Raw genomic sequence first — 14,041 nt, forward strand, 5'->3', positions numbered from 1 at the left:
GTTGGGGAAGGGGCAGTTGTGAGGGATAGCGAGGAGAGGGCGGCAACCGCCCGGCACCCCGCCGGGGCCCCCCTGGGGGAGAGGGGCGGCCCCGGCGGCCTGAGGTAACGCCACCGCGCGGGACCGCCCGCTCCCCGCCCTGCGCGCGCGCACCCCCACCGCCACTCCCCCCTCCCCGCTTCAGAAACCGGAGCATGCGCAGAGCTGCCGGCGGGCGCCGCGCGGCCCTTGAGCTCCTAGGCGTTACGTCAGCGCCCGTCTCCACGGCGGGGCCGAGCTCTGTGGTTGGCTCTCGGCAGGCGGAAGCGGCCCCGCCCCCGGCCGGTGGCGGGTTGGCGGGAAGGGCCTGTGGGGCCTGTGGTGCGGTGGGCTCTCTCGCTCGTTCGCTTGCTTGCTGCGGGCTGTGTGTGGGCCGTGCTCGGTCTAACGGCTGGGCTGAGGGGCGTGAGGCTGTGAGGTGAAGGCGGCGGCCGGGCCGGGTCCGCCCCGGCCCATCCCAGTCTAAGTCGGAACCATGCAGGCCTTCCTCAAAGGCCCGTCTTCCATCAGCACCAAGCCCCCCGCTGCCAAGGAGAAGGGCGCAGCCGGCGCAGCGGGGAGCAGCGGGGAGGGCAAGAAGCTCAAACCCATCCCCTGGGTGGAGAAATAGTAAGGGCTTTTCTGGGGCAGTGGGGTCGCAGACAGGGGTGGCAGTGGCTGCTCGGGTGTGTGGGGGGGTTGGATCTGGAGGGGGTGTGTGGAAGAGGGGGTGGGTGCATAGCAAAGAGGGTTGCAGCTGTAGGTGTCTCCCACCTGGGAGAACAGCTTTAACTTTTTCTGTTATGGGGGAAAACCAGCACTGTGAACTCCTGTAAGAGCCCTTTGTTGGTGTTAACTGAGCAGAAAATGCTTGCATCGCTCATGTCAAGTGGTGCCGTTTCATCACTGTGGCTTGGTGCAGAAGTGCATTAAATGCTTTGGTTTTGAGAAGCTTTTATCAGCTCAAAAATTGGTAAAATATTGCAGTCTGCAATATAGTTCTGCTTCTAAAGACAGCTCGGGCAGATGTTTACAATAGAAATAGACAAACAGCTTCCTGAGAAATTAGATCACTTCAGTAATACAGACCAGAGGCATTAGACAGGTTTCCCGTTATGATTTTGACCTCAACTACAAAACTTGCTGTAATTCTTCAGTACCTGATGTGGTCAGAAAGGGAAATGTTTTTTTTTCTCAATTTCAAGCTTCTTCTGAAACTGTGTTAGTTCATAAATTGCATTTAATGTCTTTTCATTTAGTCGCCCCAAAAATGTGGATGAAGTTGCCTTCCAGGATGAAGTTGTTGCTGTGCTGAAAAAGTCCTTGGAAGGTGCTGATGTGAGTGTAATGATAATATCTACCCAATCAGTACGTTTAGGCAGAACCTTTAGCCACTGGTAACAAAAACTTCTTTTTTCTAACTCGGCAATGATAATTTTTACAGTGGTACTTTACTAACAAGCTAAGTGGCTTCCTCATAGTATGTTGTGATATATGTGTGAAATATGTGATGTTTCCAGCCCTCTGGACATTGTAAAATTGTCAGCTCTGTATTACAGTTTGGAATTTTTCCAGAAAAGCTCAGTTGGTAAACTTCTTGTTAATAGTTTCAAATATGGAAAGGCTTTTATTGTCTCTGCACTACTATTCAGCTAGTACTTTTGACATTTGTGTTTAAGAGGAGAGGGGAAATCTTTCTTTCATAGAAAAGTCTGGATTGCCAGTCATTCCTAAACAGTTCTAGTGATCTATTAGTGCTTCTGTGAAACTGCTAAATGTTAAAACAAATATACTGTTTGCTAATGAGGGAAGTTTAAGTTGCAAGTGCCAGGTCTACTACTTAGATAGTAATCCCCCAATTTTTTGCATTAAAGTTTTGGGGTAAGTCTCTTTTGGCTTTAAAAAGCTAAGTATGACAATTGCACTAACGTCACTCCTGTGTTGGCGTCTGTGACCTAAGAATATAAAGAGGGTGAGCAGAGCATTTTTAGTTGCTTTTGTTTACACTTGCATGTGCTTTTGGGTAAAAATTTAGTAAATATATTCAGTATGAATGATGGTTATTTCCTCCAAAGCAGATGATGGGGAGGTGGAGGGACTGAAGGGAGAAATAAAGTAGGTAGCCAAGAAATGGCTGTGCTTTTTTTGCAAATTTGGTCAATTCCTTCCTTCGTACATGCTGAGACTTTTTGCTCCACGTTTCCACCTAGAAGGGTCATTCTTGTGCTCCAAAAGCTCTTTCTGTTTTCGCGGACTGCTAATGCCAGCTGAAGTGGTTGGTAAGGATGTTCTGAAAATGACATTTGTGTTACGGCTCTCTGCTCACCAAGAGCTAAAACAAACAATTTGGACCTTCCAGAGTTTTATGTAAGAAGCCTTTCACTTGTAGTGTGCTCTGATGCGCAATATGCACAGGTAGTCTTTGGGATCTGAAAATTTTATCTTAAGACAATTTGCTCTGCAGTTCTGGTTCTGACTAATATGAGCCCATTTCTATCTGAAAATATTCATTTAATCAGAATTTGCAAAAGCAGAGGTACCTTATGTGTTTTAGTGTAGGGAGCCAAAATGAAGCTGGTATGACAGAACTGGGAAAGACTTGTATAATTTCTTTCTTTAGTTCATGTCTCCAGATTCAATTTACTTTGAGAATGCTGTTGTAATGTGACCTTGTCATGAAATGTTGTACCCATAGAAATCTGGGTTTCAACAGCAATGCTGCTATATTATAGTATTTGTACAGTTGAGGTAATTAGTCAGGAACTATTAATATCTAAGGAGAAATGAGGTGCTGCCACCTATTCTGTTTGGACATATCAGTCATGTAACTTTGCTTAGGTGATGGGTTGTGAAGTTCTATTTTGAGCAACAGCTATTTAAAACCTTACAGCTTCTGGATCAGCAATGTTTCTCAGGTTATGAGCCTAGTACACTTGTGTTGACTTTTTGCCTTCTGAGTTGAAAAGGCAAATTATAACTTCTTCTTATGGTTGCAGGCTTTGTATTTTGCTATAGCTACCCAAACTCAGCAAGGCATTTGAGAACAAAATCACGCACGTACTTTAAAATATTTGACGCTTTTAAAATTTGGACATTTTTGTTAATTCTTGAATGGGCTTATTGTGTCAAAAAGGCAAAAGTGTAATTTAAACTCTGAGCTGACTGGTACTTATTTCAGAAGTTCTTACTGAATTTGGAGATCTAGTGAGATCAAAGAAACAGCTGTGACAACACTGTAGGTTTGTGTAATGTGCTTTATTTAAACCTTAATGTTGAAAATGGAGAGCCAGTCCTTTGTTGATTGGCCTGTATTTGTGGGCCTTGGTTTGGGAGCTGCTAAATGGAGCAGGACTTTTAAGTTCCTGATATATCTTCATCTGTAATAGCAAGCATCTGTCTTGTTATAAACTGGGGAGTCCAGAGTCCAAGTGGTTTTGAACTGGAGGGGTTTATTTCTGTCTGCCAGGACTTGATTTGTTGTTGCTTTTTGCAAAGAAACTGACAAGTATCATAGTATTCTTTCATTTTCGTTTACTTGGTGATATCCTAGTGACTGAAAAGGGAGTTAGGTGTAGGATTATCATTGCAATTTACATCTTCACTTGTACTGAAACTTCTAGAAAAGGAGTTGGGGTTTGCACTATATGCGGTAACTTTCCCATAAGCAGGGTGATGCCTGCAGGTATCCTGCTTACCCCTGGCAAGCATGGAAAAATGGATAACCAGATCAGGTTGCAGTCTGTTTAAAAATACTGCCACAGTTACATAAAGGACTAGGCTGTCCTCGCTGAAAAGTAGTGTAAATACTGGTTATAACTTCAGGGAGAAACAAGCAGAAAGGAGGCTGAAACAGAAACAGTAGTAAAGGGTTTAATGGAATTAGGAAACAGAGTCTTATTAAAACTTTTTACCTGCTAATGCTTGTTTTGAGAACTAGTAGAGTGTGAATTAGCACAGAGGCATGAAATTATAAATCTCCACAAAAATGTCTACCCTTGCAGGGTGCTAACCTAACACGGTTTTTGATGAATTTTCAGCTGTCATTCAATAAACACTTCCTCTCCCTGGAGCTCTCCTAAAAAATATAGGGGGATAATGATGTTGTGGTAGCTAATTAAACTTGAAAAAACATTTGTTAGTACTAGATGCTGTTTACTTTTTAGTAACTAGGGAAATAAGCAATGAATGATTGGCAGAAAGAGCAGGCAAAACTTGAAATGGATTTATTTACTATAAATTGATTAAAGATCGAAATTCTTTGATCTGTACTTTTACAGTACGTACACAGTTGAATCTGTTCTCTGTGTCTTATCTTAGTTGTTAAAATGGGATGCTTGTTACCAAACTGCTCTGTGTCTATTTCATTTTCTGATTATGGATTGTGTACTCCTGCATTTTTCTCTGCTTTTGGATGTCTTTGGTTTTGCTGTTCCCATTCTGTCTGCATTGCCTGCTATGTTCAGCATAAAATTCTCTAATCTAATTTTAGTTGACTCTTTTTAAAACCAGAACATTTATTAAGGGCTGGAAATCAAGTTAGACTGAGAGGTTTGTCTTGAAATAGTAGTATAGAAAGCTATCATTCCTTTGCTAATTAGAAAGCTTGATTTCAGCCAAAATTTAGCATGGCTAACTTACGGAAATTTGGTTTATGCCAACTTTGTTCTGTGTCCCTGCATTGCTCTGATAGGGACATCAGTCATATTCCCTCTCAGCTTTGTTTTGCTGAGCTAACTAAATCAAACCCTTTAAAATGAAAGTCAGTTCTCATAAGATAGGCTCTTCATTCGTTTAATCACCTTTCCCAGTTTGGATTCATCATCCTTGACTAAGGGTGACCTGAACTGTGTGTAGCTTTCCAGAGGAAGTCTTATTAGCCCCCGTTAGCATTAATTTTTCATCTGTATTGAAAGTGCACATTCTAGGGCCACAGTGTTACACAGGCTTACACTGTTCCTCTGACTGACAGACAAAACAATCAGCTTTTATTTTATTCCAGCTGATTAATTCCAGATGTCTAGCAGATATTTAATTATATTCTCAAATTGTGAGATTTTATGCTTTGCGCTGTTAAATGTCATCCTATAATTATTACTGCAGTCTTTGCTGTGCTGCTTTGATCTTCCTGTGTCAGCATATTTCTTTAATGCATTCCTATTTTTCATGCTGAGATTATTAATTAAATTATTTGAAGGAGCAGTTAACCTATTCTCTTTAAGAAATTCCACTCGTCTCTTCCTTTGAAAAATCCTTGGATGTATGTAGAAATTTGCCAGTGCTGTGCTTTCCAGTCAGTTGTTGCAAGCATCTCTGTGATTAGTGTTAGGTTATGTCTGCATTGCACTCACTGCAGTATAGTGCAGGCATTCACAAGCTACCTTACTGCAGTGGAGTTAATGGCAGCACAGAATTCACAGCATGGCTTGAAAAGGCAGTCTGGGGAGCTGAGAAAGTAAGGGATAGTTAACCTGTGACAGATTTTTGTCACAGCTCACTGCTAGTATTATCCAGACTATTTGAAGGGCATCCTTGGATACATTTGCATGTCACTGCAGTCATAACAGTAAGTTCTATAAGCTTTAGTGATCTCAGATGTGACCTGGAGGGAATATATCAAAATAAGATATAAATTGAAGTATCAATTTTGATAGACCATGTGATGGTACCACCAAATAACAGCTTGTTCATGCAGTGTTATAAACAGCAACTGTTTGTCCTCCTTTTAGAGCACTATGTGCAATGACCTAGAAGTGAGAGACTTGGTATTATTTACCAGGAGGAGTAGATAGTTTCTGTTCTATTAGGTGCTCAGATTTTCAGTAGGTTTTCTTGTTTGTGGTTTGTTTTGTTTATTTGCTTTTCTTAAAAATGGTGCCTTGCTGTTTCAGCTTCCCAATCTGTTGTTCTATGGCCCACCTGGAACTGGAAAGACTTCCACTATTTTGGCAGCTGCTAGAGAACTCTATGGGTAAGCTGGAATCAAGTTGCTTTGGTGTAACCAACGATCATATGTCTTCTAATCATGTGACGGAGTGCCTTTTGTCATTGCCTGTTCTGATGTAGCTTCTAGGTCTTTTTCAGGAATATCTTTACATTCTAATTTGGCACTAACATGAGATTTCTTTCTTATTTGTCCTGTCACAAGTCATTGATTTCTGTTATCATTGTAGACTTAATACACTTGAGACTAGCAGCCATGTAACCCTATAGCAAAGAGTATGAAAAGAAATGGCTTACTGACCTTTGTAAAGGAATTCCAATTTTAATGGTATATTCAGTAAGTTATTAGCTACACACAGATCTCAAAGTACTTCATAAAATGTCTGAATTGTAATCTTTCCATTATGCACCATTGAATTGCGTCTGGAAGTAATATTGGGAGTTAGACTAAAATTCAGCCTGTGTACATTCATCAACTCACTTGTAACACTTGGGAGTTTTTGAGTTGTGAATTCAGTCACCCATGAACAAAAAATGGATGAGGAGGTGGTTTGATATTATGATCAAATCTAATGTCGACTTTAGTACCTCCCCCTGGCCTTCAATTGTGATCTTTAATTTTTGGCTCATGTTGTTTTTCGGAGAGAACCACTTCTAGTTTAATAGTAGGAAGACAACTCCACATTGTGTGTCCATTTGAATTCCCAGAACTTAAATCCACTGGTTGGTTTGTTTGTTTGTTTGTTTGTTTTTTTAATCAGAGGTGCTGCTGTATAGTACTGCTGCTAAATACTGTTTGTATTATACTTTCTAGGTATTTCTTTCTGGTAGTATTGCAATGACAGAACACTGCCAGTGACTCTATCTGGGCATTTTACTGGTTCTTCCACATTGCTTACAGCATATAAGTAGAAAGGCATATAATATAGCGCTCTGAACTTATGAAGCCAACTTCCTACTTTTTTTCCTGGATAACTGATGTAATTTTACACTTCATTGTTTTCTGCAGTCTGGGAGGCAATTGTAAAAATAGCTAATGGAAATTCATACCTAACATTTAATGATCTCAACTTAACTGTCTTTTAACAAAGTATGTTATTTAGTAATGCTGGCAAAGATAATACTTGCCATTCAAAAAGGCTAGAAGGGTTGTTGATATACTTTATAATGTTAGCTGCTAACTCTTGTAATGATGCATGTTGTAATAAAAATTTTGCAGGCCTGAATTATTCCGGCAAAGAGTCCTTGAGTTAAATGCTTCTGACGAGCGTGGAATACAAGTGATTCGGGAAAAAGTGAAGGCTTTTGCTCAGCTAACTGCATCTGGAAGCCGTTCAGAGTAAGTGCTGGATCAAACCCCTCTTGCTTAGGACAAAGCAGATGGTTGGTTTTGTTTAGGTTAACTTTATAACTCTAGTATAAATGATGGATCAGCACTGCCCAGAAGTCTGCAACACACACGGTGCTTTGGCTAAGCTTTGACTTCATGTAATTTAATGTTTAGAGTTTGAATTCCTGGGGGAACTTTTACTAGTGCTGTTAGAGACAGGCAGACAGGGAAAGCCCCAAAAGATCAAGCCTTCTAGCTGTGGTGATACGTTGTTGCTTTTGCAAATGTTGTCTGACTACCATAGGAAAGCTTCTTTGGGTAAATTGTGCTGGAAGTTACTTGTCTAGTACTTCTAATCTGCAGCATCTCATACAAGAAGGGTGCTAGTTTATAAGATGCTAACAAGACTCTGGTGTTAGGTGGTGAGAAGCCCTGTGCAGGTGAAGCCGTATATGTGGAAAAAACAGATTGTGGAAATAGCGGGAAGAAACTGCATGCCAGGTCTATCTGGCAAGAAGTGGTCTTGTGTACTGAAATTAGTCTGTTGCAGTGTTCTTTGAAGTTCAGGGAATCAGGAAGCCTGTAAAAAGAAGAGCTGCATTAGTTGTTCAAAGAAGAAACTTAAAGCATGAGCACGTATTTTAGATGACTTTTGCAGTATTCAAGTGCCGGTCTTTCTGTGGGAACCCAGTCGTCCCCTTCCTTTATTACAAATATTACAAATATTAGTCCTTTATCTAAAAATAATAAAAAAAAGACTGAACCTCTGAATATGTTCTATTTATTGGGTATAAATACTTAAGTAAAATATAACTTGCTATTTGCAGTGGGGTTTTTTGTTGTTTGGTTTTTGGGTTTTTTTTTTTACTTTGCCTATACATTGCATGTCTCCTGGTTAACAGATTTCTTGTCTTTCAGTGGTAAAGTTTGTCCTCCTTTTAAAATTGTAATCCTGGATGAAGCAGACTCAATGACTTCAGCAGCCCAGGCAGCCTTAAGACGCACAATGGAAAAAGAATCTAAAACAACACGTTTCTGCCTTATTTGTAACTACATCAGCAGGTATGTGTCAAATTTGTTGCTTATTTGGACTTGTTGCCTCTCCTGTACTCTACCCCCCCTCCCCACACCGTGAGGTTGATACCTAGTTTTCATAGTTTTCAGTGAATAGAGATCTAGCTACGTGAATACAAGACTGAAGACAATGTTTAGGTTTCAACTAATTTTTTACAGTGTTGCAGTTTTACAGTTATGTTGCCCTTTTCTGCCATGATAGCTTTATCTGTATGAACTTCACCCATGCATTCATTTACCAAACACTTACCTTCCTTTCTTTCAGAATAATTGAACCTTTAACATCTCGATGCTCCAAATTCCGCTTCAAGCCTTTGTCAGACAAAATCCAACAGCAGAGGCTATTGGACGTTTCTGAGAAGGAACATGTGAAAATCAGCAGTGAGGTAACTTCATGGTTGCCATGTAACTTTATTCCTTAATCCAGTGCATAACTGCATTGCAGTGAAAGGGGCTAAGTCAAGATACTTTTCCAGACTGCTCAATTTTATTAAATACAATATAAAAACTCATTTAGGTATTATCTTCCTTCCATACATGGGAAGAATTTTAAGAGTCTTCCTAAAACCAGGGAAATGTCCACTAGGGAAAACTGAAGCAAAACTATAGGGCTTTTTGTTCTGTGCTGAGTATACTTGCATTAAACCATGCTTCATTCCAAAATTGCCAGCACACATTTATATTACTGAGAGGTTGCTTTGTACCTTGTGTATTGTGCCTGTCTGTGATAATCTGCTTTAGGCACTACTTGATGTTTTAAAATCAATGTGCTGAGAAAGTGTACTGGATTTTAATTAACAGTGAACATATAACTTGGCATTTTCTGACATCATCTTTCAGGCAGTATCGTACCTTGTTAAAGTGTCAGAAGGGGACTTAAGAAAAGCAATTACTTTTCTTCAAAGTGCCACTCGCCTAATGGGTGGGAAAGAGATCACAGAGAAGATAGTCACTGAAATTGCTGGGGTAAGCTATGCTTTACAGTTTCTTCTGTAATTAGTCTGAAAAGCATTTTTGTAGTAAGTCTACTTGCTACCTGTATCTACCTTTGCTCTAAGTTTGATTAAACAAAATTGTTTTATACCCATTAGTATTGCAGTATGGTACCGATACATTGCCCACCAGAATTTTAAAGACTGCCTGATTCTGTACACTTACTACATAGCAAGTTTCTAGCAACTTATTCTGTAAGTCAAGGAAAACTGTAAAATAGTCTTATAATTCAAACTGAAGTTGAAATATTCTGCCCATGAATGCAAAATGTATTGCCTGTTGTGGGAGAGTAGACTAGAACATCTTTTTGGTGCTTTTATATATGTGTGTGAACATAACTATAGATCGTTGCAATATATAGTTTGGAAGCACCACAGGGGAACGACTTCCAGTAGCAGCTCATTTTCAACTTAACGTTCACAGTGACAGTGTCTCTTCAAGGATCTGTGTAGATTTTGGTTTTTAACAAAACAGCAGTGATTTCTTCTAGAATGACATAGGTAATACTGACAAGGACAGGAGAAACCTGAGAGGAAATGCATTTAATAAAACTTGTGTGAAGGTGTTCCTATAGCAGCAAGATACTTACCCCGTAAACAAAGAAATGTGAGATTAGGAGTTGAGGAGCTGGAAATTAAGTGGGCTTTAATGATGGACACACTTCCCTTGAAGGTGCTACTACCATAGCTAATTGTAAGGGTTGTGAGGTTTTCATTTTGATGGAACCAGAGGCAATTGTTACTGTGCATGTTTTACAGAATAGTTTTAAACAATTTTCTCAGTGAACTAATTGTTCAGTTTTGTGTATCTAGTTGTAGAAAAGGGCTGGATTTCACTTACAGGTATCTGTAAATCTCAATTTCTAAGAAACCTGACAGAAGTTGACTGTAATGATAGGAAAGAGAAGCATGAAATTCCATTATTGAATAACGCTTGTTTAAACCAAAGGAACCCAACTTTACGTCTTCATAAAGACTTCAAGTTCTTGGTTGTACATAACTTTTGTGACCCTGGAGTGACCTTAGTACAAAAGATTAATAAAGAAGCTTTGAAACCGAACTGTCCAGGCCCTCAACTGACAGGAGTGAGTAGAGGGGAGAACATGGGCAGTGCTTTTCTGCTCAGAGCTAAATAATCGCATGTCAACTTTTTTTCTTCTGATGTATTGTCTGATCTTGTTGCATTGGGCTTTTTTTGTGTGTCCCTGGTGCATCACTGGAGAGAAAACTGATTTGCTGTTTTGCTTAGGTGTCGAATGGTACAGAAAGCATTGGCTGATCTAATTGTTGAAGTAGGTCCTCCACTTAGTGTCCTGAATAAATGATTGTGTGTTGGATTTATGAAGGTGACTTTGACAATTCATTATCATTATATAGTTTTTATTTTAGTATCACCAATATAGGACAAATATTACAGCCTTGCTCTCACTCTTAAAATTTAGCTAGTGTGTCTTATATACTGGCTTGAAAGTGGTTGGGTGTGTAGAGGAATGAAATACTAAAATGGCTTCCTTCATAAGCAGTTTGTATCTGTTACTGTAAGCATCAACTTAAAAATGAAGTTTACAAAGTTGAAGTTAAGAAATGTAACTTCTTCTTACAGGTCATCCCTAAAGAAACAACTGATGAACTGCTATCTGTCTGCCAGAGTGGTTCATTTGAGAAACTGGAAACACTGGCAAAGGTAGAGTCCTCTTAGTGCTCTAGCCTCGATATTTTTCTAGGTCACTGCCCTGTGAATCCTTTGTTGCTGGGCTGCAGCTGAAGAACGTTTGGCCTCAGGTCAGTTAGGATGCACGTTTCGGAACGCGTGTCTTTTACAAGTTAGTACTCTGATCTTTCCTTGCTGAGGAAGAGCTGTCAAAGCTGCAAATAAGATTCCCTACCACTGTGACTCTGGCTTTGTCCTGAGTTAAACTGCTGACACGTGGAGCTGTTAGGCTGAATTAGGCAGAGTAGGAATTTCTAGCAAGACACTTGGCTCAGGCCTTTAGGACTGTGTCTTCAGTGGACTGGACTAGTCTCTGGACTAGTCACTTTCTTCATTACACGGAAGCTGTGTTAGATCAGAAGTATCTGAATAAAGCTGTAGTAAGTCTTCAGTTTTAAAGTATTTCATGTGAATCTTGCAGTAAACTAGTGATTGTCTTACAAACTGCAGTGACTTAAAATAGATCTTGCTGGAGAAGGCACAAGCTACTGGTATAGAAGTGGATTTATTTTCTTTAATACAGAAAAGGTTCTTACTCTCTTGAAGAATGGAGAATTCCTAATCTCATGAGTTTAAAGGAGGCTCAGACAGTCTTGAACTGGATTTCAAATCAAGGAGTTGTCCCTGACAGAGGGGAGGATGCCATAGTACCATTCTCCCTTCCGGTGAAATGTTCCATGCCTGTATGACAAAAGCCAGTATTGGTCAGCCTCCTGCTTTTTACTTGGCTGAGCCTCACTGGATAGTTTGGGCAGGACCTCTGGGTTTGAGTCTGGATTTATTCTCCTGTAAACTTGCAGCAGATCTTAGAACTGTTATGCCAGGATTTGTGAGGATGCCACTATCTTACACTTTCACATTTACTTACTGTGATGTCTGAAAATATGTTGATCTTAAGAGGTGATCTTCTAAATCCTTAGAGCTGGTATAGTCTTTCTTCAAACCATGATCTAATCTAATGTAGTAGTTTGGAACTGTTCTCCAGTTTCTAGAGTCGGCATTTCATGGTGGGGTTTTGTTTCAAATACTAGTGCTCAGTATGCAGTTGACACTATTGAAATGCATACTTCTGTAAAGCACGGGTGTATATTTTGCTGTACAGAAAAATAAGGTTGCACCAACTCATTTTTCATAAATTTCTCCCTGCCTAAATGTCTTCATGGACTACTCTTCTTAATATTTACTGGTTTTGTAACTGGGCATTGCTGATTTAAAAAAAAAAAGCAAGCTATCTTTAGTTGCCATGGCTTATATTTTACTAAAAAAGTTTTGGCCTTACAGATCTCTATATGCCTAAGGCTAGCAACTACCAGATGAAGAAAATAAATCAAAGTAGGTGGCACTTTAAAATGTGAAGGCTGTGAAACTGCCACATGATGCTGTGGATGCTAAGCTTTCCTAATTTTAGAATACAATTGGACAGGTTCAGTGGAGGTTGTTAAATGCTTAAAATGTCTCTAGCTCACAAAATCCCCCGAGGTGTAAATTGTCAGAAGCTGGAATATTTGGGCAAAGTAATTGCTATATGCCTGCCATGCTCTTGCAGTCTTTCCTAGGTGCTCACTTCAGATCCCTGTCAGGTAGGATGCTGGACTGTATACGGACTACTGACTTGTCCTATAAAATTTAAAAGTTCCATAATAAATTTCAGTACAGTCTTTCAGCTCGGACAGAATTTTTCAGATTGGTTTTCCAGTTTGTGGTGTTTCTGCTGCTAATCATTTCCATTTTCCTCTTTCCCGGACACAGAATCTCATTAATGAAGGGTACGCTGTTGCTCAGCTTGTAAACCAGCTGCATGATACTGTTGTTGAGAGTGAAGATTACAGTGACAAGCAGAAATCTGTCATTGTTGAGAAACTTGCGGTAAGTCTGTAGCTTGAGTTAAAAAAAAAATTCATCATCTCCACCGATTAATTTTTGTTTACGCACTGTCTCTCCCAAGAAGTATACATAATGATTTATTTTTAGTTCTGAGTGTTTCTTGGTAGAACCTAAATTTTTGTCCTGAGAAATTTCATGAGAAAGACTTGAAATACAGTTAAGTGAATTATTAGGCATATTATATTGTTCTAATGGGACTCAAGCAAGATGTTTGTGGTTTGGGTTTTTTTTTATTTTTTTTTTTATTTAATAAGGCAAGATTAAGTCAGCACCTAAAAAACCCTAGGAGGTGCAAAATGCAAGTTTTTGTTCTGGTGTGTAAAATACACCTTTCCAAAAAAAGTTAACGAACTTGCTAAACTTTGACCAGGAAGACAAGACAGCTGTGATGGAGGTTTTGCTAAATTCACTGAAGAAAGGCAGATAGTGTTGATGACCTGCAGAGTGATGCTCCCAGCAGTTAGTTGCAGAGCAAATGGTGCATCCCTTCCTGTATGTAAGCTGTCACGCCTTGGCCTCCTCAAGAAGATGGAGGCCATTCTTCCTGGTTTGGTGTGATGGGTACGTGATGTGTGACTGCTGGAGAAGTCGCTGCAATGAAGTCAACTGTTGGCGAACTTCATCTTGGTGTTCACCATTGTAACCTAAGAGACAGCTGCCTTCAGCACCACCATTTTAAAAGAGTTTTACCTTCTCTCTTCTTCTCTTTGCAGGAAGTAGACAAATGCTTGGCAGATGGTGCTGATGAATACTTGCAGCTGATGAGTCTCTGTGCCCTTGTGATGCAGCAGCTCACACAGAACACATAACAGCTCCACCGGCTGGCAGCAGAGTAGAGCAGCTTTTTGGTTTATGGGTGGCTGAGGTTCTGAGAGCCAGGGACCTCTGTACTTTTGTACTGATTTTTGCAATAAAAGGACTGCTTAGCAGTTGGAAAAGCTCATGCTGGAATATTTGATTTTTTTTTTTACACTAGGTTAAAGAGGTATCTAGCTGCTGAGGGGCCAGTAATGCTCCTGCTTTGGGGTTCTTTGTTGTAGGCTTACATACAGAAAGGTAAATGCATCAAAAATGAGTGTATAGTCAGCAGCA

General features: G+C 40.0%; 1 protein-coding gene across 1 annotated transcript; it reads left to right on the top strand.

Moving 5' to 3' along the window:
• Positions 1 to 359: 359 nt before the first annotated feature.
• Positions 360 to 13,770, top strand: RFC4 (replication factor C (activator 1) 4, 37kDa). The gene is made up of 10 exons (XM_010572953.1): positions 360 to 648; positions 1,278 to 1,356; positions 5,907 to 5,986; positions 7,178 to 7,297; positions 8,207 to 8,350; positions 8,628 to 8,748; positions 9,203 to 9,328; positions 10,958 to 11,038; positions 12,815 to 12,931; positions 13,663 to 13,770. Exons 1-10 carry the CDS (start codon positions 515 to 517, stop codon positions 13,756 to 13,758), a joined length of 1,098 nt encoding a protein of 365 aa, XP_010571255.1. The 5' UTR covers positions 360 to 514; the 3' UTR covers positions 13,759 to 13,770.
• Positions 13,771 to 14,041: the final 271 nt, after the last annotated feature.

The sequence above is a fragment of the Haliaeetus leucocephalus genome, unplaced genomic scaffold (assembly GCF_000737465.1).
Source record: "Haliaeetus leucocephalus isolate CR32 unplaced genomic scaffold, Haliaeetus_leucocephalus-4.0 Scaffold362, whole genome shotgun sequence".
In the NCBI taxonomy this organism is placed as follows: Eukaryota; Metazoa; Chordata; class Aves; order Accipitriformes; family Accipitridae; genus Haliaeetus; species Haliaeetus leucocephalus.

Coding starts and splice junctions, on each gene's coding strand:
- RFC4 (XM_010572953.1), top strand. CDS start 515: ATGCAGGCCTTCCTCAAAGGCCCGTCTTCCATCAGCACCAAGCCCCCC. Junction 1,357..5,906: donor AGTCCTTGGAAGGTGCTGAT/GTGAGTGTAATG, acceptor TTGCTGTTTCAG/CTTCCCAATCTGTTGTTCTA. Junction 11,039..12,814: donor AACTGGAAACACTGGCAAAG/GTAGAGTCCTCT, acceptor TCCCGGACACAG/AATCTCATTAATGAAGGGTA.